We start from the raw sequence: 23,716 nt of genomic DNA, 5'->3' as shown, positions 1-23,716 counted from the left end.
TATTCTGAGAAGAGACCCGTACTCAGTAGTGGGCCGATGTTGGCTTGGTGTTATAGCGGCAATAAGAATACATATTCAGTGAAAATTTCAACTAAGTGTTTACCTTTTTTTTAAATAGATATAGCGAGCAAACGAGCAGGCGGGTCACCTGATGTTAAGTGATTACCGCCGCCCATGAACATTTGCAGCACCAGAGGAGCCGCCGATGCGTTGCCGGCCTTTTAGGAATTTGTTGGTCCGCCCCTTGAATACCCCTATGTTGTAATCTAGTGGGAACACCGCCGATGGCAGTTGGTAGAGTTGGACCTATTACGGTTCACGAGATACAGTCCGCTGACAGACAGACGGACGGACGGACAGCGGAGGCTTGTAACCATAATAAGGCTGACCTATGAAGGTCACACATTAACCTGGTGGCATGTAGGCTAATAGGTCTCAACATATAAGGTTCTATGTAATGAGTCCTCAAGCCTTATCTATACAAGCTATACGTTGCCTGAATACAATATCTGTATTATAGGTTATTAAAAAGTATTTAATTTTTTTAAATCGTAATTCAGGCCAAGGTATAACGGTATTTTGAACCTTGCCCATATGATTGTCTTTCACCGATAATTTACATTTGAAATTTAAAAAAAAACCATTTAATTCAAATCAATGAAATACATCACTATGCACACCCATTATTAAGGTCCCAAGAGGGGATTTTGGAGTTTACTCGAGCGCGTCAGATTAAGACAAGGATGCAGAAAAGTGTGCATTTCGTTGATCAGACAATTTGAGCGTGACAAGGATATGGGAGAGTCACAAAGTTTCAAAAATCAGCCATGACTTTTGGTTGCGTCCAAATTGCGTCAGTTTTTTGAAACTATCGATAAATATTTTTGGTTCTATTTTTTCTTTTCTTTTTTAAATTTATAGACTCGCGCTTGGCTGCAATTAGACCTGGTGGGAAGTTATAATGCTTAGATGGAGCGCCCCCTTCTACCCCTTCGTACGACCACCCCCACCTTGCAAACCGGCAGATAAATATTTTTACGATAAAAAAGCAATTTACACTATTATTATCTAAAGCGCTCGAGTATTTCTTTGTGACTATATTTTTTTTACATTTTTGAAAACCTGTACATTATATAACCTTTTTTCTTTTTTGCACCTAATCTTCACAATCCAATAGGTCCCCACGACGCTCGAGTAAATCCGTATTTAGCATTTTTGGCTCCCCTACTATCAGTCTGTAGCCAAGCCAAAACTTTAAAACAAAAGGTCTAAAACCTAAAATGGCGGACCGTTATATTTTTCAAACGCACTTCGAATGTAGGTCTCGAGACGCATGCAAATCACGTATCCGTCCGTCTGTCTGTCACGTTGCATAACTGTCAAACGCTAACGTGAGGCGCAACCATTATTTGGAGGCTTGATTTAGTTTTTGGAGAAGCATATCGACAATGAACTGGGGTACTACCACCGTTTCAATATTGTTTTGACATTTTCATACAAGTTTTGTCAAAACAAGGGCCCCTAGGGTCAACGGGAAATACTACCCATAGGTTTTCAACCTACGACACGACAAACAAATGGATAGACGAACAGACAGACAACGAAGAGATCCTATTAGGGTTCCGTACCTCAAAAGGAAAAACGGAACCCTGAAAGGATCACTTTGTTGTCTATCTTTCTGTCTGTCGGTCTGTCAAAAAACCTACGGGGTACTTTCCGTTGACTTAGAATCATGAAATTTGGCAGGTAGGTAGGTCTTATAGCTGACATTCGGGGAAAAATCTGAAAACCGTGAATTTGTGGTTACATCACACAAAAAAAATTAAATTGTGGTCATGAACTAATAATAAGTATTGTCAATTTACGAAGTAAGATAACTATATCAAGTGGGGTATCATATGAAAAGCCTTCACCTGTACATTCTAAAACAGATTTTTATTTATTTTATGCATCATAGTTTTTGAATTATTGTGCAAAATGTCGAAAAAATACAACTGTAGTACGGAACCCTCGTTGCGCGAGCCTGACTCGCACTTGGCCGGTTTTTTTTTGAGGTACGGAACCCTAAAAATGATCGTCAAACTTCGTTAGGAAGAAGGCACACATAGTTTTTTTTTTTAAGAATATTAGCCATGTTAAATGACTGATATTCCCCTTTCCTCTCCAACTAAGCGTCAAGCTTGTGCTAGGAGTAGTCTTATGTTGATGAGTCTAATAGATGATGAGTAGTCTAATGTTTGGAAGATGTGTATAAAATCCCACGTCGGTTCATCCACGCATCGAATCGTACGGAACACTCAATGCAGTGAAAGTAAGCAGCCGAGCGCGGCGCACTGTCTCCATTGTCTACATACAACACAATTTATTTTTGTCAAACGATTTTAATGAAAAAATTCATCATCATCAACCAATAGACGTCCACTGCTGGACATAGGTCTCTTGTAGGGACTTCCACACGCCACGGTCTTGCGCCGCCTGGATCCAGCGGCTCCCTGCGACTCGTCTGATGTCGTCCGTCCACCTAGTGGGGTCTTCCAACGCTACGTCTATCGGTTGTACGAACTATGTGCCCTGCCCATTGCCACTTCAGCTTCGCAACCCGTTGAGCTATATCGGTTACTCTAGTTCTCCTACGGATCTCCTCATTTCTGATTTGATCACGTAAAGAAACTCCAAGCATAGCTCTCTCCATCGCCCGCTGAGTGACTCTGAGCTTTCTTATGAGGCCCATAGTTAGCGACCATGTCTCGGATCCTTATGTCATCACTGGCAACACGTACTGTTCGAAGACTTTGGTCTGCAAGCACTGAGGAATTTTGGACAAGAAGACATCTCGAAGCTTCCTGAACGCTGCCCAACCGAGTTGGATTCGGCGGTTGACCTCTTTCTCGAAATTGGACCTACCCAACTGGATTGTGTGTCCTAGGTATATATTCTCGTCTACACTTTCGAGTGCAGAGCTCTCAACGATTAAAATTACTTAAATAAAAATCCTCAATTAGTTTTTACAGATGTGAGGACATCAGCGATTTGATTGCGGTAGAATGACATCTACAATGTCGCGATCGCAATCACCTCCAATTGGTTGAGGCTTGCTCACTATTGGCTACAATGCGTTGTTGCAACAAGAATGCTATAAATTCAGTCAATCACAACAATGGCGATTGGAATGATGATTGATGCAAGTTTTAAGGACTCGAGCTACGGGGTCACCATACTTTTTGTTTGTTTGCCCTTATGATGCAGGCATTACGCTGAGCGGTTTACTCACTTATATTGCCACAGACGAACAATATTACATTAGTACGTTTTGTCTGTGATATCGTTAGTGATTTTTTTTCATTAAACATGGAAAGTTATTTACATAAATAAGTAATTATTTTATTATAGTTTGCTGCAGCCATAAATACCTACCCATTAAATAACCCAGATAAATAATTATATCATTAAATCTCATTAACTTCTATATGTTCTGAACTTATGAATAGTGTAGACTATTGCTTAAAATACTGTTTCAACATAATAGAAGCCAATAACTGCTAAACGCATGCTATAGGTTAGAGGCTGGATAAAATTCAAATATAAGCATGACATTTACACAAACACATTTTTTTTTATTATTCAGAAACAAGTTAGCCCTTGACTGCAATCTCACCTGGTGGTAAGTGATGATGCAGTCTAAGATGATAGCGGGCTAACCTGGAAGGGGTATGGCAGTTTTTATTAAACCCATACCCCTTTGGTTTCTACACGCCATCGTACCGGAACGCTAAATCGCTTGGCGGCACGGCTTTGCCGGTAGGGTGGTAACTAGCCACGGCCGAAGCCTCCCACCAGACCAGACCAGAAATTTAGAAATTATAAAATTCCAAACCCCTGCCAGGAATCGAACCCGGGACCTCCCACTATTAAGACCACAGCGCTCACCACTGCGCCAGGGAGGTCGTCAGAAAATCGAATCCGGCTTTATGCGGCTGACGTAAGACGTGTAAAGACAATGGAAACGTGTACTAGTGCACACGCTACGTCGCTCGCGACCTCGGCTCTATTTAATTGGTTACAGACATTTGGTAACTTTAACTGACGTAATCTTGTACGAGGTCCATTATGTCAACAATGATAATGTACTGTCGACCGAATTTCAGCCAATCTCAACCCCAACCTAGACTAGCTGGAGATTATAAGATACTGACTTATGCTGGCGACTTCGTCTGCGTGGGCTATTTTCATACACAAAGGAGATCGCCCGTGAACCTCGGCCGAACCGGGAACCGGGCCCTCTTTTGTGGCGTCGTGTCAAAACTTAAATTATTTTTTTTTAAATGTGTTATTTTTTTACGATTATGTTTTATAACGACTTTTTTTCATTCTATTATTGAAAATATCCACAATTACAGTTAGAATCGTAAACATGCATTTATTTTGAAGAAGTATTAATTAAATATAACCTCAATATCAGCAATATAAAAAATAAGATTTCTTTATAACCAGGGTGAATAAATAAAAATCGTTTGCAGAATATAAAGAGTTAATTATTTGTCTACAAAATAAAATTTAAACCATGGTGACATAACAATTATATTAGGGGGGGCCCAAAGCTCCTAAGAAAATGGGCAATCTCTTTTCAAACCTCTATTTTACCCCGTACGGGAGCGGTGTGTTGTGTAGGCTCGACCTAAGGGAGATGGTTGGTTTTGCTCAGTAGCGCCAGCTGGGCCGACGGTTGTATCTTGAAACTTCTTGATATAGTCCAGCAGGGCGATTGTCTAAAACCTGCATCAATCATTATTACAATCTCAATTGTTCTGATTGGCTGAATTTGTGCGATTCTTGTTGCAACAATGCATTGTAGCCAATAGTGAGCGAGCATTAACCAATCACAGATGATTGCGATCGTGACATTGTAGCTGTCAAACAACCGCGGTAGGGCCACAGACTAGCTGGAGATTATAAGATACTGACTTATGCTGGCGACTTCGTCTGCGTGGGCTATTTTCATACACAAATTTCAAACCTCTATTTTACTCCGTACGGGAGCGGTGTGTTGTGTAGGGTTGTGTAGGGAGGTGGAGATGGTTGGTTTTGCTCAGTAGCGCCAGCTGGGCCGACGGTTGTGTCTTGAAACTTCTTGATATAGTCCAGATTGCAGAAAACCCCGTTAGTGCGAGTACTGTCGGCGGTACATTTGTTCGGGACTACGTCATGAAACGTCAGTGGTGATAATAAAAAGAATACCCGGCTGAGTTTGTTGTGGGCTCTTCTCAGACGTGGGCGCGTTTGGAACCCTCGTAACTTTAGTTTTAAGTTTGCGTAATAATTATCACCACTATATCTTAGTGTTCCAACATCTGACCGTTCAAAAAGAGTTATTTATTACCTATTTTGAATAAATCATTTGACTTTGAAACGTAATCAATTGAATAGCGCCATCTAGTTGCAATTGTGGCAACTGCCACAACCCCATTAAGGGTTGAATTTTCTGAAAACATTTCAGCCTTTACAATCTACTAGGTGCCGTGAGGTCTGCCAATGCTTCTCTTTCCGGTGCGAGGTCGCCATTCCAGCACCTTGAGACCCCAAAGTCTATCGGTTCTTGGAACTATAGTACGCGACAGGTTGAGATGGAAATCGGGGGGGAAACGCCCCGCACACCCACACAGCCCCCGCGCTAACCCGGTGCGGGCGAGCGTGGGTGACGTGCGGGTGTGCGGGGTATCTCCCCGCCTCATGCCCCGATTACCATTTCGATTCGTCGCGTATTATATATGCCTCGCGCATTGCCACTTCAGCTTCGCAACCCGTTAAGCTATGTCGGTTACTCTAGTTCTCCTACGGATCTTCTCTCTTCTGATTTGATCACGTAGAGAAACTCCGAGCATAGCTCTCTCCATCTCTGAGCTTTCCCATGAGGCCCATAGTCAGCGACCATATCTCTGATATGTACAGCAACACACACTGTTTTGTTGTGACTTTGGTTTTCAAGCACTGCAGAATCTTCTATGGATCTAGTTCCTCTATGGATATTTTCAATTCTGACTTGATCTCTTAGAGAAACTCCGAGCATAGCTCTCTCCATCTAAGTCCGAAGATAATTATTGTTATACTACTAAATGCTTGGAAATATTTATAGCTAACTTTCAAAATGGCGATTTGGTTCCAAGGTTGGAATCCAAGCTTCCAGAGACGTCTAAAACCTTTCACTTATCCAAATACCTAACCAGGAAAACTACCATTAATATTATGGCATATTTGCCGTTAGGGTTGTCAATCTTTTATCTAAAATAAAAGGAAAAGGCTGACTGACTGATGCCCCGTTTTTGTAGTCTTTTTAACGACAGTTTATCTATTCAATAGCGCTATTGATCCGATAACTCGTGACAGTGCGTTTCTGAACAACGCAATGCAAGATAAACTCCGTTTAAACTTAACTGACCAATGGTACTGATTCTGAGCACAGTATTTTAATAGTAAGTTATTCATTACTTTGCAAAAACAGTGCATAGAAAAAATACTATTATTAATAAAAGTAATATTGATGGCGAAAAAAAAGAATAAAGTATGCATTTCAAACTAGTTCCCTGTAACAGACCCATCTAGCGACAGAATAATGAACTGGTTATCGGGTTCATAGTTATTGTTGTATTCAGAAACGCATGGACAGTTAACCGACGTTTATCCTATACCTACATAACTTTATTGAATCAATAGCTAATGAGAACGTTAACTGGCGAGTTTAGAAACCGGGCATCAATGGGCGACAACAAATGGGTCGCAGCTATTGTCAGAGTGGCAGGCGGCAATCTTGCGCGCGTTGCCTAGGGGACCCTTTTTCGGCGACGGAGAGGGTCCGCAGTTTCGCGAGGTGACAACCCTATGTCATGTTGGGTGTCGGCCCCAACTCGTGGGTCGTCGACCTTGCATTGTCCTTGCGTGCACTTTTACTATTATTGTAACATTACTGAGGCTGCAACAGGTTTCCTCATATGGGTTTATAGTATATAGTTTCCTCAGTACATAGTACTATGTAAATTACACTATATGTATTGGGAGTTGAGTGTAATTCAAAATAGGTAGGTAATAGGAAAAGCTGACTGACTGATGTATTAACGCACAGCTCAACCTATTGGACGGATGGACCTGTTTGGCATGCAGATAGCTTATTGTGACGTAGACATCCGCTAAGAAAGGATTTTTGAAAATTCCACGCCTAAAGGGGTAAAAAAATAGGGGTTTGGAATTTGTGTAGTCTACGTGGACGAAGTCGCGAGCATAAGCTAGTAATATTATAAATGCGAAAGTGTCTGACTGTCTATTTTTATATGATTTTGATGATTTTGATGAAATTTGATACTGGGACAATTAGTGACAACTTGCATACATGTGGCCATTCTTAGTCCGGAAGTCTCGTTCTCAGTAGTTAGCCGGTGACGGGTTGATGATGATGTAGGTAAGGTCACGTATAGAAAACGTTACCCACAAAATAAATCCTGTTACTTATAAGAAACGTGATATGTTTTTAGGTCACCTTCAGATAGTTTATGGTTTAACCAAAATGTCAGTTATTGAATTTAGAAAGGATCGTCAATAATTCGAATCAAAGTAGGTATCCTAATACTAATCCTAATCCTAATCCTAATATCCTAATTCCTAATACTTAGGGTCTGTTTCACAATCGCCAGATAAACTCTATCTATAGGATAAATATGTAATTTTGACAGATTTTCAATACAAAAACTGTCATAACGTCAAATTTATTCGTTAGATAAAGTTTATCTGGAGAATGTGAAACAGGCCCTTAATATTATAAATGTTACAGCGTGGATGTTTGGATGTTCTTTACTCAATCACGCAAAAACGGCTGAACGGATTTGGATGAAATTTGGAATGGAGATAGATTATACCCTGGATTGACACATAGGCTACTTTTTATACCGGAAAATCAAAGATTTGGAAATTGAATGGAATTTCCCGCGGGATTTGGAAAAATGAAAATCCACGCGGACTAAGTCGCGGGCATCAGCTAGTTTTTTTTTATATTTTCTTTGCAATAGTATTAGAAATAACGTTATGCATTGCTAGACACTAAGGCTGAGATCTATAGAGAGCACTTTGACTTTGCTCAGACTTAAAGTGGAGTTGAAACGAGACAGACTTATGTGAGAGATATAGCTCTGTCTCGTTTTAACTCTGTCTTAAGTCTTACCTAAGACTGAGTGCGCTCTATAGATCTCACCCCTAGGGCCGGTTGTTTCAACAAATTTTGACGGACACGTAACCTTTAAATATGGCGCTAACGAACGTAAGTAAAGAAAAAGCGTTGATTCAGCATCTATTAGCGCTAACGTTCGTTAAAAAGTTACGTTTACGTTAACCAGTGCTGGCGCCATTGGTGATCGTCAAATCAGTTCGTAACTTCATACTTCTTACAAACGGAATATTTTATTTACAAATTATAATGGAATCAATTTAATTCAATGCTTTTAATGGTAGTTTTTTTGAAGATAAAAGTGAATTTGTAAGAAAGAAAAAGTATTTAAAATGCGAAGTAGCAATATTAATAACTATGTATATAATTTAATATACTTAAAATGAAATAAAAAAAGGATACGGAGAAGTAAGTTAATTTTTAGGGTTAGTTTCGCAACCAAAATAACAATGACGAACAGTTTTTTGTACAATGAAGCAACGCACTTAAATTAACAGATGTTAAAGTTCGTCTACGTCTGTTAAATTTTAACGAACGTATCTTACGAAGACCAATGGTTTGAAACAACCGGCCCTTAGTGTCGTGGCTACACCACAGATATCTACGTGTGTGGCTACACCCTGCCAGACGACCTTGAAGTTTAGTCTGGCAGGTCTCTTCATAGTCGCTGATTGTTCCTCCCTGTGTTTGTATTTGTATTTATTTCGATTTAGACTCATTACAAGCGCTTACGAAAGTCAGATCGGCAGAAGGCAGATGTTGAAGAAAATATGGATAAAAACTTTTATAAAATAACGAAGGTCTGGCCCTCCCGGGTTCTCTATAAGTTTTTTCAACACACATACGGACAATACACACTTAATGGCGTTTCTTGCATGCTAATAGTGTTTTGCGTCATTATATAGCTCATTGTTTGGCTTTAGTTTTTGGTTCTTTGTGTGAGACAATAAAAAACTGCAATTGTATACAACAATAGACATTACCGTTAGGTAATATGCACTAAAATGGCATAACAGATCTAACTGTGTGCTTTTAAGCTATTCGAGCCAAACTTCTAAGAAAACGTCGCGTTGAGGCTTCGACGTCACTGGCAGGCATCATAAAATAAAAATAAAATAAAATAAAAATCTTTTTATTCAAATAAACTTTTACAAGTACTTTCGAATATTCGGATGCATCTACCACTGGTTCGGAATGCCTTTCCTACCGAGAAGAACCAGCAAGAAACTCGGCGGTTGCTCTTTTCAAATATTTGATATAGGTACAAGATTATGCCATGTATAAAATAGTATTTGCAGTCTTGTGCGTTGCTGGAACGAGCTGCAGGTCAAATCCACGCTCTTTTATCAAAGTACGCGGCAGAAAGTATTGTACATCGGCCTTTAGAATGACATTTCGGCTTTGTAGAGCGTTGACTCTGTCACTCATACCTATATAACGATTTGTCGGTCTCAACGACACAGACAGTGCTCTACGAATCTGCTATCACCTTCTAAAGGTCGATATACATCACACACCTTTGAGAGCATTATGGAGAATGATTTCCTCACGATGTTTTCCTTCATTATTAAAACATAACTCTGAATAGTTAAAGGTGCCCGGGATCGAACCCCCCATGTAGTCCCGTTGTCCCCGTTAGCCGTATCCCCGTTAACGGGGACATCGGGATTTGAATAAAATTATTAAAAACTTATCCCGTTGTCCCCGTTGTCGTTTCTGTTTAACGGGGACAACGGTATTTGAATAAAATTATTGAAAATCTATCCCGATGTCCCCGTTCTCTATTCCCCTTCAACGGGGACTGCGGTAAATGAATAAAATTGTTAAAAACGCCCGACCTACCGAAAACAAAATTTAATTGTGTTTTATTGGTTGTTACAGGTTACACAATGAAGCGATCTCGGCACAGATGGCTGGGGATCGGATTATTTTGTAAGTATTTTCTTTATTGAATCTGACTGACTGACTGACGCACAGCACTGATCTATCAACGCACAGGTCAAAGGCTGAAATTTGGCATGCAGAATGCAGATAGCTATTTTGACGTAGACACACGTAGACATCCGCTAAGAAACCTTTTTTTGAAAATTCAAAACCCCCCCCCAAGGGGTAAGGAAGGGTAAATATATATAGTACGAAGTAAATATATAAAAGGAAAAGGTGACTGACAGACTGATCTATCAACGTACAGCTCAAACTACTGGAAAGATCGGGCTGTTTTGCATGCAGATAGCTATTATAACGTAGGCATCCGCTAAGAAAGTATTTTTGAAAATTCAACCCCTAAGGGGGTAAAATAGGAGTTTTAAATTTGTGTAGTCCACGCGGACGAAGTCGAGGGAATAAGCTAGCATAAAATAAAGTTGTAATAACTTTTTGTCAAAGTATAAAAACCTCTGGAAAAACCTAAAGTTTGTGTTAAGTTCTCACATTAACATTATTTCTGTTACGTTCGTAATATTGCGTAAGTTCTGGCCTCAGAGTCCAATACGGCCTTGTTTCTATAATTTAATGCTTTGACATTTTTTATATGTTTAGCTACGTTTTCCTCTAAAATTAACTTAAAAATGAGTTTTATGCTTAAGTTATAAATAATACTAGCTTATGCTCGCGACTTCGTCCGCGTGGACTACACAAATTTCAAACCCCAATTTCACCCCCTTAGGGGTTGAATTTTCAAAAATCCTTTCTTAGCGGATGCCTACGTCATAATAGCTATCTGCATGCAAAATTTCAGCCCGAACCGTCCAGTAGTTTGAGCTGTGCGTTGATAGATCAGTCAGTCAGTCAGTCATTCAGTCAGTCAGTCACCTTTTCCTTTTATATATTTACTTCGTACGATATGTAATTAGTGTAATTAGCTTTATGGCCGTTCTAATTAAATAATAAATAAATAAAAAATAAATAAAAAAATAAAAAAATGTAATATAATATAATCATCGATATATGTACCTAAATGACAAGATATAGTCAAGCGAACAAAAATTTTCACGGTTTAGTAACCAAATAAATCAGCACCACCTTAAAAAAATCTTGATAAAAAGTACCATGTGTCACATGTGCAAAAAAATCATATCGATACGTTGTTGCTTCGTTGCGACGTGATTGAATGACAAACCAACAATCCAACAAACAAATAAACCAACAATCAAACACACATTCGCATTTATAATATAGGTAGTAATATGGGTATTGATTGACGATTCAAATCAGTAATGTTAGCGGCATCGCTTTGCCTAGAGTTGAATATTTTAAAAAAAGAATTGTGAGCAGATGTAAAATGGCGGCCAGAAAAGCCGGAGCTATCGATTTGAAGCAGGGAAAATTAGAATTTATAATTATGTCTTGAAGAAGTTAATTAGTTTAGAACTAAAATTGAAGTTTATTAAGCCTTTGTCTAAATGGAATTTAAAGTCAGTTCCTATAAGTTGAGATTATTTTTATTAGTTATAAATGTGTACAAATACAAATACAAATTTGTTTATTGCGAATCTAGGTAAACAGTTGAAATGTTACAAAAACAAAAAGGTACAGTCAAATTCTGCCTATTAACATGCAATATGTTATGATATACCTAGTTTTGATAAAATAAGTCACATCTAATACTTAGTCACAGAGAAAGAAAAATAATAATAATAATAATAGGTTAACGATTGTCTTTTGGCGGTTTTTGTCTTATTTTTGTTTACTTATTAAATATTGTTGGTTTGTCCTTCAATCACGTCGCAACGCGAACGGTGCAACGGATTGACAGGATTTTTTGCATGGGTATAAATAAAGATCTGGAGAGTGACATAGGCTACTTTTTATCCCGGAAAATCAAAGAGTTTCCACAGGATTTTTAAAAACCTAATTCCACGCGGACGAAGCCGCGGGCATCACCTAGTAATTTTATCATTAAGTATGCACGACTAGTACATTAGAAATCTAAACATTCATTAGAATTCAAGGATTTAGGAATGACATGACATTTGACGTGTTTTCAAGAAAACCAATTATAAAAACACAATTTAACTACATTTTAATTATATTACTATAAATTGCTGTTATAAACGACTTCATATAAATTGCAAGTTATCAAAGTTTATTGCTAGTGTTAATTGCAATTTATTGAAAATCATAGCAGATGTTATAAATTTGGTTGGATCCAAAAGTCTTGCGAATCTTTGTTTTTTTTTTAATTTATTTAATACTAGCTTATGCACGCGACTTCGTCCGCGTGGACTACACAAATTTCAAACCCCTATTTCACCCCCTTAGGGGTTGAATTTTCCAAAATCCTTTCTTAGCGGACGCCTACGTCATAATAGCTACCTGCATGCCAAATTTCAGCCCGATCCGTCCAGTAGTTTGGGCTGTGCGTTGATAGATCAGTCAGTCAGTCAGTCAGTCAGTCAGTCAGTCAGTCAGTCAGTCAGTAACTTTTCCTTTTATATATTTATAATATATAATACTAGCTGATGCCCGCGACTACGTTTGCGTGGATTTAGGTTTTTAAAATTCCCATGGGAACTCTTTGATTTTCCGGGATGAAAAGCCGGCCTATGCCTACGTCCTTCCCCGGGATATAAGCTAACTCTGTACCAAATTTCATCAAAATCGGTTGAACGGTTGGGCCGTGAAAATCTAGCAGACAGACAGACAGTCAGACACACTTTCGCATTTATAATATTAGTATGGATAATGCACACGTTATATTACAATTTCTATCTCACCAAACTGCACATCAGTTTATCGGCGAGTGCGCTCATAGTGGATTAATCTAAGCTTACTTCAAATAAAACTGACTGACTGACTGACTGACTGATCTATCAACGCCCAGCTCAAACCACTGGACGGATCGGGCTGAAATTTGGCATGCAGATAGCTATTATGTCGTAGGCATCAGCTAAGAAAGGATTTTAAAAAATTCAACCCCTAAGGGAATGAAATAGGGGATTTGAAATTTGTGTAGTCCACGCGGACGAAGTCGCGAGCATAACCTAGTTAAATATATTTTGAAAATCTTGCCATGTCAACCTGTCACGTACCAAATATGTAAATAAATTTTTGGGTCACATCATTATTAAAAATTTGCCTCTCAAATTTTCCTTATTTCATCGAAATCTCAAGTCATTGAACGATTTCTTGTAATTCGGTCGAAAATTTGTATAAATCCAAGGTTGCAATAAGTAGGTAGGTACATACCAATATTATTTGAAACCTGTTTGATTTTTACTTAGTTTTAATAATAATGTCAGGGTTTTTGGATGCGACCTGTTTTGAATTTATATTTACCTCATTGCTTAAGTCAAGTAAAATGTTATTTTTAGGGTACCTACCTCAAAAGGAAAAACGGAATCCTTATAGGATCACTTTGTTGTCTGTCTGTCTGTCGGTCTGTCAAGAAACCTACAGGGTACTTCCCGTTGACCTAGAATCATGAAATTTGGCAGGTAGGTATGTCTTATAGCTGACATTCGGGGAAAAATCTGAAAACCGTGAATTTATGGTTACATCACACAAAAAAATTAAATTGTGGTCATAAACAGCTAATAATTAGTATTTTCAATTTTCGAAGTAAGATAACTTTATCAAGTGGGGGTATCATATAAAAGGTCCTGTACATTCTAAAACAGATTTTTATTTATTTTTATGCATCATAGTTTTTGAATTATCGTGCAAAATGTCGAAAAAATACGACTGTATTACGGAACCCTCGTTGCGTGAGCCTGACTCGCACTTGGCCGGTTTTTTTATAAATAATCATACTTTATTTTAAACTAGCTAATCATCGATTTATGTTTTTAAAAATCCCGTGGGAACTCTTTGATAGTCTATCCGCATTTCAAATTTCAGCTAAAAGGTACGGACAGACGTGCTCAAAAAAAGCGTGCTTTTATGCTTGCTTAATGTTAGCATGCTCATGCAACTGTTCACATTTGCCAGCAATAAGCATGCTTAAATAAACTGTAGAGTTATATGTTGTATGTTGTACTGAGTACATGCTAATAAGCAAACCCTGTTCAGACGCGCTCGGAGCACGCCCCCTTCTACCCGCGCCTCAGGTAGCATGCTCGAAAATCAAACGTCGGTTGATTTTTGAGCATGCTCGAAATAAGCATGCTCATTACATGACACACGTGCTACTAATGAGCACTTGCTCAATAAAAGCATGCTTTCGTGCTAGTAATGAGCACGTCTGTCCGTACCTTTATGAGCACTTGCTCAATAAAAGCATGCTTTCGTGCTAGTATTGAGCACGTCTGTCCGTAGCTAAATTAAAAAAAATAGGTTTTTGCGTGAAAGAGTAACAAACATACATACACACACACACACACACATAATCACATATATAAACTTTCGTCTGCACTGCGATTTAGAAGAGTAAAATATAGACTATACTTTTTGATTTTGGATATTGTCAATTTCCAGGTGTAGCCCTAGCAATCCTGTCAGCGGACGTCCCCGCCACGTCCGCAGCGCGCGCCACGTCGCTCACCCACGCTAAAACCACAACCACCACCACCGCGGCTCCCGAGGAGGAACCCACGGGGACTGACGATGAAGCTCAGGTAAGGATTATAATAAAAACCAGCCAAGTGCGAGTCAGGCTCGCACACTGAGGGTTCCGAACTACAGTCGTATTTTTTCGACATTTTGCACGATAAGTGAAAAACTAAGATGCATAAAAATAAAAATAAATCTGTTTTAGAATGCACAGGTAAAGCCCTTTCATATGATACCCCACTTGATATACTTCTCTTACTTAGAAAATTGAAAATACTAGTTATTAGTTCATGACCACAATTTAATTTTTTTTGTGTGATGTAACCACAAATTCACGGTTTTCAGATTTTTCCCCAAATGTCAGCTATAACATCTACCTACCTGCCAAATTTCATGATTCTAGGTCAACGGGAAGTACCCTGTAGGTTTCTTAACAGACAGCCGTACGGACAGACAGACAGACAGACAGACAGACAGACAGACAACAAAGTGATTGTATAAGGGTTCCGTTTTTCCTTTTGAGGTACGGAACCCTAAAAAGGCCTTAGGGGTTGAATTTTCAAAAATCCTTTCTTAGCGGATGCCTACGTCATAATAGCTATCTGCATGCCAAACTTCAGCCTGATCCGTCCAGTAGTTTGAGCTGTACGTTGATAGATCAGTCAGTCAGTCAGTCACCTTTTCCTTTTATACACCTAACTACATAATATTTTATTTTATTTTATTTTATTTTATTATAAAGGCACACAAAACAGGTTTCAGCTATAAATGGTCCAAATAAAAATAAAAAACAATAGATTAATATCTAAGCGGTAACCCTTAATATGTGTACACAACAATTCTTAAATAAATATATGCACTAACTAACTGATAAGATACAATTTATAAAAACACAGAAAAAAGAAATACAAGAAAGTTAACTATGAAAAATATACTTAAAGTGGAGAAGATGCAAAATGTTGATAAATATGTTTTTTAAATATGTTCAAATTATTATTAAAAATGTCAATATTATGGTTAGCTGTGAAAAGATCATTGTAAAATATAAAAATATAAAACGCATAAAGGAAATATAAAACCGACCAACCTTGATAACAAGTAGGATTCCGAACCATTTCCTGTTCGATATAAAAGTTGCCATTTCCGGTATTTTCTTTTGCCTTCAATAGGTAACATTGTTTAACTAACACTTAAATACTACATATTGTATTTAATTAATCTATACTAATAAAAAAAAAATTAAGTGTCTGTCTGTAATATCGAAATAACTACCTCTCTTCCAACGCTGCGTCTTCCGGTGCGAGGTCGCCATTCCAGCACCTCGCCTGAGGTGGACGAACAACAACAGGCGAGTCGCAGGGAGCCGCTGGATTCAGGTGGCGTAAGACCGTGGCGTTTGGAAGTCCCTACAAGAGACCTGTCCAGCTGTTGATGATGATGATGATGATGATGATGATGATGATGATGGTGATGATGATGGTGATGATGATGATGATGATGATGATGGTGATGATGATGATGATGATGATGATGATGATGATGATGATGATGATGATGATGATGATGATGATGATGATGAATATGTTATTTTCGTTTTCAGGAAGGAGAAGGTGAAGAATCCAACTCAACTTCAAAACTGACCGGGATCCCCCAATTGGACTACATCCATGACCCCAACTTGCCCCGCGAGCTGAACGGGTACAACCTGTCCGAGTACCCCTTCTACGCCACCGTCCCCCCTCCCGAGACCATGGACTTCAAGTGTGACGGGCTACATGATGGCTTCTATGCTTCGGCGCCTCATAAATGTCAAGTAAGTCAAGAAAAAAACTTTTTTAGACTTTAAAATGGCCGCCAAACACACCAGCTGTTTTGAGGCCGCCATCTTTAAAGTACCAAATAGTTAGTGCTATAATTAAAAATCTTTTTATGAACATGATGGGTTCTATGCTTCTCCGCCCCATAATTAATGTCAGGTAAGGTTTCTTTCTTTATTGTAACTGACGAAATTCCCCAGTACCAGACCAAATTCTTCGGACTATGCGTGTTGCTAGTGATGACATATGGATCCGAGACATGGTCGCTAACTATGGGCCTCAGAAAGCTCAGAGTCACTCAGCGGGCGATGGAGAGAGCTATGTATGTGCGGAGTTACTCTACGTGATCCAAACAGAAATGGGAAGATCTGTAAAAGAACCAGAGTAACCAACATTGCTCAATGGGTGACGAAGCTGAAGTGGCAATTGGCAGGGCACATAGTTCGTAAAACCGATAGATGTTGGGGTCCCAAGGTGCTGGAATGGAAACCTCGCACCGGAAGACGCAGTGTTGGAAGACCCCCCCACTAGGTGGATGGACGACATCAGACGAATCGCAGGAACCCGTTGGATGGCGGCGGCGCAAGATCGTGGCGTGTGGAAGTCCCTACAAGAGACCTATGTCCAGCAGTGGATGTCTATCGGTTGATGATGATGATGATGATGATAATAATGATGAGTGTAGGTTAGCCTCGACGTTTCATTACTGTTAACTTTCGTGAACTATGGAAAGGACCAGAAGTAATATAGTTTATCTTCTTCACATTTTCCAGGTATACCACCACTGTCTCTTCGGCACCAGGTACGACTTCCTCTGCGCTAACTACACGGCTTTTGATCAGAAGACATTCATCTGCCAATTCGTGTCCGAGGTCGACTGCCAGAACTCCGCTAAATGGTTTAGCAGGTAAAATCACAGAATACTTAATAGGTGTAGGTAAACCGCTGTAAGCTTGACCCTTTTGGTCGTCTGCGGGACGCGGGGCGCGGCGCCGCTCAACCAATCAGTTAGTCTACCGCTGTTCGTAACTGATGTCTGATTGGTTGAGCGCGCTCCCGCCCCGCGTCCCGCAGACGTTCAGAAGGGTCAAGCTTACAGCGGTTTACCTATAGCACCTTTCAGCACAAAAGAATCACTTCCATTTTTTTTTAATTAATTTAGGGACACGCTTGACCACAATTACACCGGTTGGAAAGTGATGATGAGGCCTAAGATGAGACACGTTTACCTCGAAGAGACCTATTCACACTTTTTTAAAAGATACCGGATTGTAATGGTGATTGGCAGACTTCACACACCTTTGCGAACATTAAGGACAACTCTCAGGCATGCAGGTTTCTTCTTACTGTTTTCTTTCACCGTGAAAGCAAATGATATTTAATTGCTTAAAACGCACAACACTCCGAAAAGTTAGAGGCCTCCCGAAAAGACGGCTGATGTCCTAACCCCTAGGCGGTACCTCTAGGGTCTGGTGCAGCATAATATTATATTCATGGTTGACAGTCATCACGTAATCATGACCATTAGGGTCAATAGGCTCGTTTACCCAATTTTTCTTAAAATTAACCTTAAATTTTTCAGAAACGAAGCCCTGTACAAATCCGCCTCAACAGAAGCACCATCAACCACCACCACATCGACGACAACCACCACTACCACCACAATGCGCCCCCCGCGTCCCGGTCGTCGCCGCCCTCACCCCCGCTACGATTACTACGATGATGATTATTACTATCCAAGGGATGATTACGATTATGAAGAAAGGTATGATGCTTTTAACAACAATTTTACAGTTACTTTTACATGCACATAACTATCTATATCCTGCTTCGTTTAAAACAATTTTAAAACAAAACGTTTTAAACAGTAATCAACCGTTCCGATACGAATAATTAATGAAATAGGAGCTCTTTTCCATCTTCAGCTGCTTCTTGGCTCGCTTGCTTTCTTTATTAGAGTTGCCTTTAAATTTACATATACTCTTATTTTACCATACCAGAGTAAGGCTCAGTGATTTTGATCTCTGGTACGATTCCTGATAGAAAATATTTCATTGACTTTGCATCTTTGATTTTGCAAAGTACAAAAACATTTTCTTACCTATGGTACGTTGTTGATACTATGGCAGATACATTCATGCAAGTGTCGAAAACAACTATACGAAATTGTAACTCAACAAATTTAGAGAATATCATTACCTAAAGGATATATTATTTTACTTTTCAGGGGAGGTAGAAGGAGTAGGCCACGCTCTAGACCAGGCAAAAGAAGGCCAGTTGCTGACTATGATGACAGGTTTGTATTATAAACTAATTGCTTACTTTTTATCCGATTATCGATGTATAATGAAGCCATCGACGTAATAAACAAAACTAGAACAACACTGAAACATATTGTAGGGCAAAAGTGATCTCAAAATATTAAAATAAATAACTAAAACAGACTATTTTAGTAGTTGAGTAAAATAAGATAAAAAATAAAAAATTCTTTCAGGTATGAAACTCGTCCAAGACCTCGCGATGAACCCGGAGAAGACTATGAAGAAAGGAGAGCATACGATAGACCTAGACCTGGTAAAAGACCATTTTCAGATAACAGAAGACCTTACGATGACGAAGAAAGAAGACCATATAAAGGCGGCAGAAGACCTGGTAGACGCGATGAAGAAGAAGAAAGATACGTACCGGATGACATAGAGGAAGAAAGACCTAGAGGTGGTAAAAGGGGAGAATATAAACCTAGAGATAAGGCTAGGCCTAGAGACGATGATAGAGTAAGAGATGAAATAAGACCTAGGGATGAACCTAGAGACGAGTTAAGTTCAAGAGATGAAATCAAGCCAAAGGATGAAGTTAGGCCCAGAGATGAGATCAGATCCAGAGATGAAATAATACCCAAAGATGAAATAAGACCTAGAGATGAAATAAGACCAAGAGATGAGATAAGGCCTAGAGATGAAGTCAAATCTCGTGATGAAATAGGACCTGAAATTAAACCTAGAGATGAAAGACGGCCTTTTAGAGATGATACAACAGCACCAGACAATTCTAGACCTCGAGACCGTTTTAAATCAAGTGAGGGTAGAAGACTTTATGACCGACCAGCTAGAGGTAGAGATGAAAGGCCCTACTTAAGACCCGAAAGAAATTACGATAATGACGATAGAACTGAAGAGAAACGTCAAATACCTTCAGCTCCTGAAGGACAAACGATGGTTAAACCAAATGGTCGTGGAATTTTCAGTAAACCAAGGCCACCGCCAAAAATTAAAAGGCCCGTACCAATTAATGAAAAAGATAAGTATGATTATGTTCCCATAGCTACAACCAAACCACCGCCAAAAGCTGATGATGAATATTATGACGATTACGAGGAAGATGATATGAGAAAACCTTTGCCCTCTGCGAAAACAAGCACAGTACAGCAAAGGCCGAAACTGGAGCCCGTAGAAAAAGAAAAGTTTAAGCCCACACGACCACATTTCACCAGTCCCGCTGAAAGGTTAAAGAAACCGAAAAAACCTATAGATTACGAAGAAGAGGAATATTACGACGAGCCACCGGCAAAATCTCAAAAATACATCCAAAAAGGAGCGAAAGAACGACCATCGAGATCTAAAGATGATGATTATTACTATGACGATAAAGATAAAATTGCTGAAAGTCCAAGAAAGAATTTGGATGAAGATGTTACGGCCAAAGTTAAAGAAGTAAGGCCCGGAGTTAAAGTTATCAGACGGCCTTTTTTACCGTCTAGGGGTGGGAGTCCTTATCTCCCAAGAGGACTGCAACCGGTAGCTGGAAAGAATCTCCGTTTACCCCCTAACACCACCCCTAAACCTACCACCACTTCTACTACTACGACCACTACTACTTCTACCACTACTACTACTACTACACCAAAACCTACGACTACTACTACTACAAGACCAACTACTACTACCACACGAAAACCTACTACTACTACAACTGAAAGGAAGACTACTACAACCACAACAGAAAAACCTACAACAACTGAACGCCTCACAACAACAGAAAGAACGACAACAACAATCGCAACAGAAAAACCAAGCACAACAGCTGTCCCCGAAGAGGAATACGAATATTATGACGAAGAAGACATAGAATACGAATCGAAAGATAAAAAAGAACCAATCGAATCTACTCCAGCAGAAATTAAAGAACCGTCAACAACAACTGTTCTTACAACAACAAACGCTCGTGAAACAACAACGTATGATAGAGCGCAGTTTTTAGAAGCAATAAAAGATCAACCAAGACAATCAGTCACTACAGATGAAGCACCTATAATTACCACCAGTAATGAAAGGTTTAGACCAGTTACCACAGTACCACCTAGAACTAATCTAGATAACGAAAGGCCTAGGAATCCAGCCAGAAATGAAGAACGAATTCGATATTCAGACATAGATGATAGACCAAGAAAACCATTGTCATCAGACGAAAGAGCTAAAAATCTAGCCAACAAAGTATTAAGAAACTTCAATGATAATTACGATGCTATTAAAGAGCAACTAGAATCCACCTTAACACCAGGAGATTATCTAAAACCTTATTTAAGTCAGTTACCTACACCGTATAGAGAAGTTAAGAGACCAGAAATCAAACCAGAAATCTCTAAAGGCTATACAGCCACTGGCAAACCATTAAAAATACCAGATATAAAACAAAATCTTGCTGATTCTATAGAAAATGAGTACGATGTGAGATTAAACGAAGCGCTAGCCCCAAATTTGCCTGTTAGGATTCCAAGCGGATTTGTTATTCCGTCCGAAAGAGATTACACTTTTTCTAGATTTAGGAATAATCTACATGCTGAACCTCAGTTTGCAGCATCTGAGTTAAGCCATTATCAAGTTAGGAAACGACCTCAGATTTCGGGAGTTAGTATAAGAACGCCTACGTCCTATTATTTGCAACCTCAGAGGATAATTTATGAAGAAAGCCTGGCTAGACCGGCGAGGCAACTGTATAGACAATTAGGGAATATATTTTAGGTTTAAAATGTTAGTGACACGTCAACAGAGATCTCACCAGCGCTTTTCATACAGTCATAGTTTTGAACATTAACCAATCTAACTCAGAACAAATATATTAGATATAAGAATTCCAGATTTCTGTAAAAATGTATTTTTTTAAAGTTCCACAGGCTCAAATTGCCGAACTCGAACCCCTACAAAGTCGAAATTCCACGAACTCTTCTCGCAGCTAATCACTTTCTCGTTTCTAATCAAGTCAAGCCTAAGCTTATAAAATAATAATAATTGTAAATAATGCAAGTTAATATAAAACTATGGGTCGATATTAAAGTAATTTTGTTTTGTATTTTTATATTAATCTTTTTTATAAAACTCTTGCTGGTTCTTTGTTGACGTCTTACTTATAATACAGGTTTGGTTCAAATTATCGTGCTTTTCTTGAGAGAAATTTCTCGATCAAGACTACATCAATATTAGCACGTGATTTGAATCTAATCATCATATGACATCTAGTATCAAACTTACCATCAAGCTGGGTACTCACTAAAGAGGTATAGCAAGTAATTTATCTGGCTGTAATCATAGTCAGATGTGCGGTGATAGTAAAAAAGCGTATACGGTACGGCCCCACCTTTAAAATAAGGACTAAAATCGTACTTTTGACATGAAATTTGACACTTAAAGTCAAAATGGCGCGTGAGAAGACATTTTTTACGCATTATACTCATTTGTCGACTGTGACAAAATTACACACATTACATGCTCCACCTCTAAATGAGTACCCCGCTTAGCTGTGATCACCACGATTGTTGTTATTGTCAGGAGTTGGGGCACTATTGATAAAGCTGTCATTTATAGATAGTTCAATCCACGATGACGCGCCCCACTCTTTGTCCCAATCGGTAACAATGCAAAATATGCTATGTGCTGAGACTGTAAGTTCTATCGTAAGATCAGCGATATGGGCACACGCACAAGAAGACAAATTATGTAGAGATCACTCCCCGCACCCGTGGTTTCCCTGCACGAAAAATAGTGGGGCACGTCTTCGTGGATTGAACTATCTATACTATTGTACACTTTTTGATTGATCAATTGGAATGATCATGGTGATTGCATCGATTACTGACATAGTTTAATGCTAGGGGTCATACAAAGTTGTAACTGCTAGGTGTAACCTTTGAGAGATGGATAGAAAAACCTTGAGCGGTCTTCGATAGACTCCGTAGGTTTTAGTTAGCGTTTTATACATAAATAATAACTTGAACAGAAATGAAATGTACAATTTTAATTCTGATTAAGAGAAAACTGGTTTAAGTTGGAAATAACTGCTATTTAATAAATTATTTTGTTTGATATGCCTTTTTTAGTATTTAAAATGTGTATCTGCTTAGTTAATACTTACAAATATATATAACATATAAATTTTATTTATTAATTTTCTTAATATTTTAATTGTAGGCAAAATCGTGCAATTTATTTTACATATTTATCTACCAGGTCTATATTATTTTATTACTTAATTTAATTTTTAATATTATTTTTTAATTTGTTAGCATTGTAATTGTTCCTAAAATGATTTGTTTATCTAATAAGGTTGTCATTAGATACAACAACAAAAAAACTATATATATATAGTACTAGATATATATTTTGTATTATAAATTTTTATTATCTACACAATATGATGTAGTTTTCCTTTTCAGCTTGTTAATAATACTCCTAGTTACCTAAAGTTGACTAAAATTCTGTAAAGCTAACTTTAACTTAACTAAATTTTGCAGGACTAAAAATGGTATAACCTACCAATCCTTTTAGAAATATTTTCCTTACTGTACCTAGTCCTTAAAACTTGGTTAAACTAAAGTTGAATTTACAAGACATTTTAGTTATCTATCAACAAATTTTAAGGAAAGTTAGGTATTTTTCAAAGGTTACCACAGTTACGGGAAACTTTCTAGTATTAACTGATATGAGTACCTAGGGAGTAAATTTTTGTACAAACTGGACTGACTCGTAATTAACGAGTTTGTTTACTCAAAAATTTACTCTTGACGTATCTATTTTAAGTAATCATTTCATACTACCAGGTTTCATAGGGGCACTGATTTTATTGGTAATTGAAAAATGATCAATTCTTGTAATTATTATTTTAGTGTTTTATAAGACTTTTGTAAAAAATCTAATAAAAATTATACAAATTA

General features: G+C 38.4%; 1 protein-coding gene across 5 annotated transcripts in view; it reads left to right on the top strand.

Moving 5' to 3' along the window:
• LOC117994676 (zinc finger CCCH domain-containing protein 13) overlaps positions 1–23,716 on the top strand; it is a 58,601-nt gene extending 34,885 nt beyond the window's left edge. For all 5 annotated transcript variants that reach the window (XM_069507880.1, XM_069507878.1, XM_069507877.1 and 2 more), the window contains 7 exons: positions 10,088–10,138; positions 14,621–14,760; positions 16,296–16,508; positions 17,286–17,419; positions 18,095–18,277; positions 18,740–18,808; positions 19,007–23,716. In XM_069507880.1, the coding sequence (XP_069363981.1) occupies positions 10,096–10,138; positions 14,621–14,760; positions 16,296–16,508; positions 17,286–17,419; positions 18,095–18,277; positions 18,740–18,808; positions 19,007–21,530 (3,306 nt within the window). In that variant the 5' untranslated portion in view covers positions 10,088–10,095 and the 3' untranslated portion in view covers positions 21,531–23,716. The remainder of the gene's footprint in view (positions 1–10,087; positions 10,139–14,620; positions 14,761–16,295; positions 16,509–17,285; positions 17,420–18,094; positions 18,278–18,739; positions 18,809–19,006) is intronic.

The sequence above is a fragment of the Maniola hyperantus genome, chromosome 27 (assembly GCF_902806685.2).
Source record: "Maniola hyperantus chromosome 27, iAphHyp1.2, whole genome shotgun sequence".
NCBI classification, from domain to species: domain Eukaryota; kingdom Metazoa; phylum Arthropoda; class Insecta; order Lepidoptera; family Nymphalidae; genus Maniola; species Maniola hyperantus.
The sequence above is the reverse complement of the archived record's forward strand: the minus strand, read 5'-3'. Positions and strand labels throughout refer to the sequence as shown.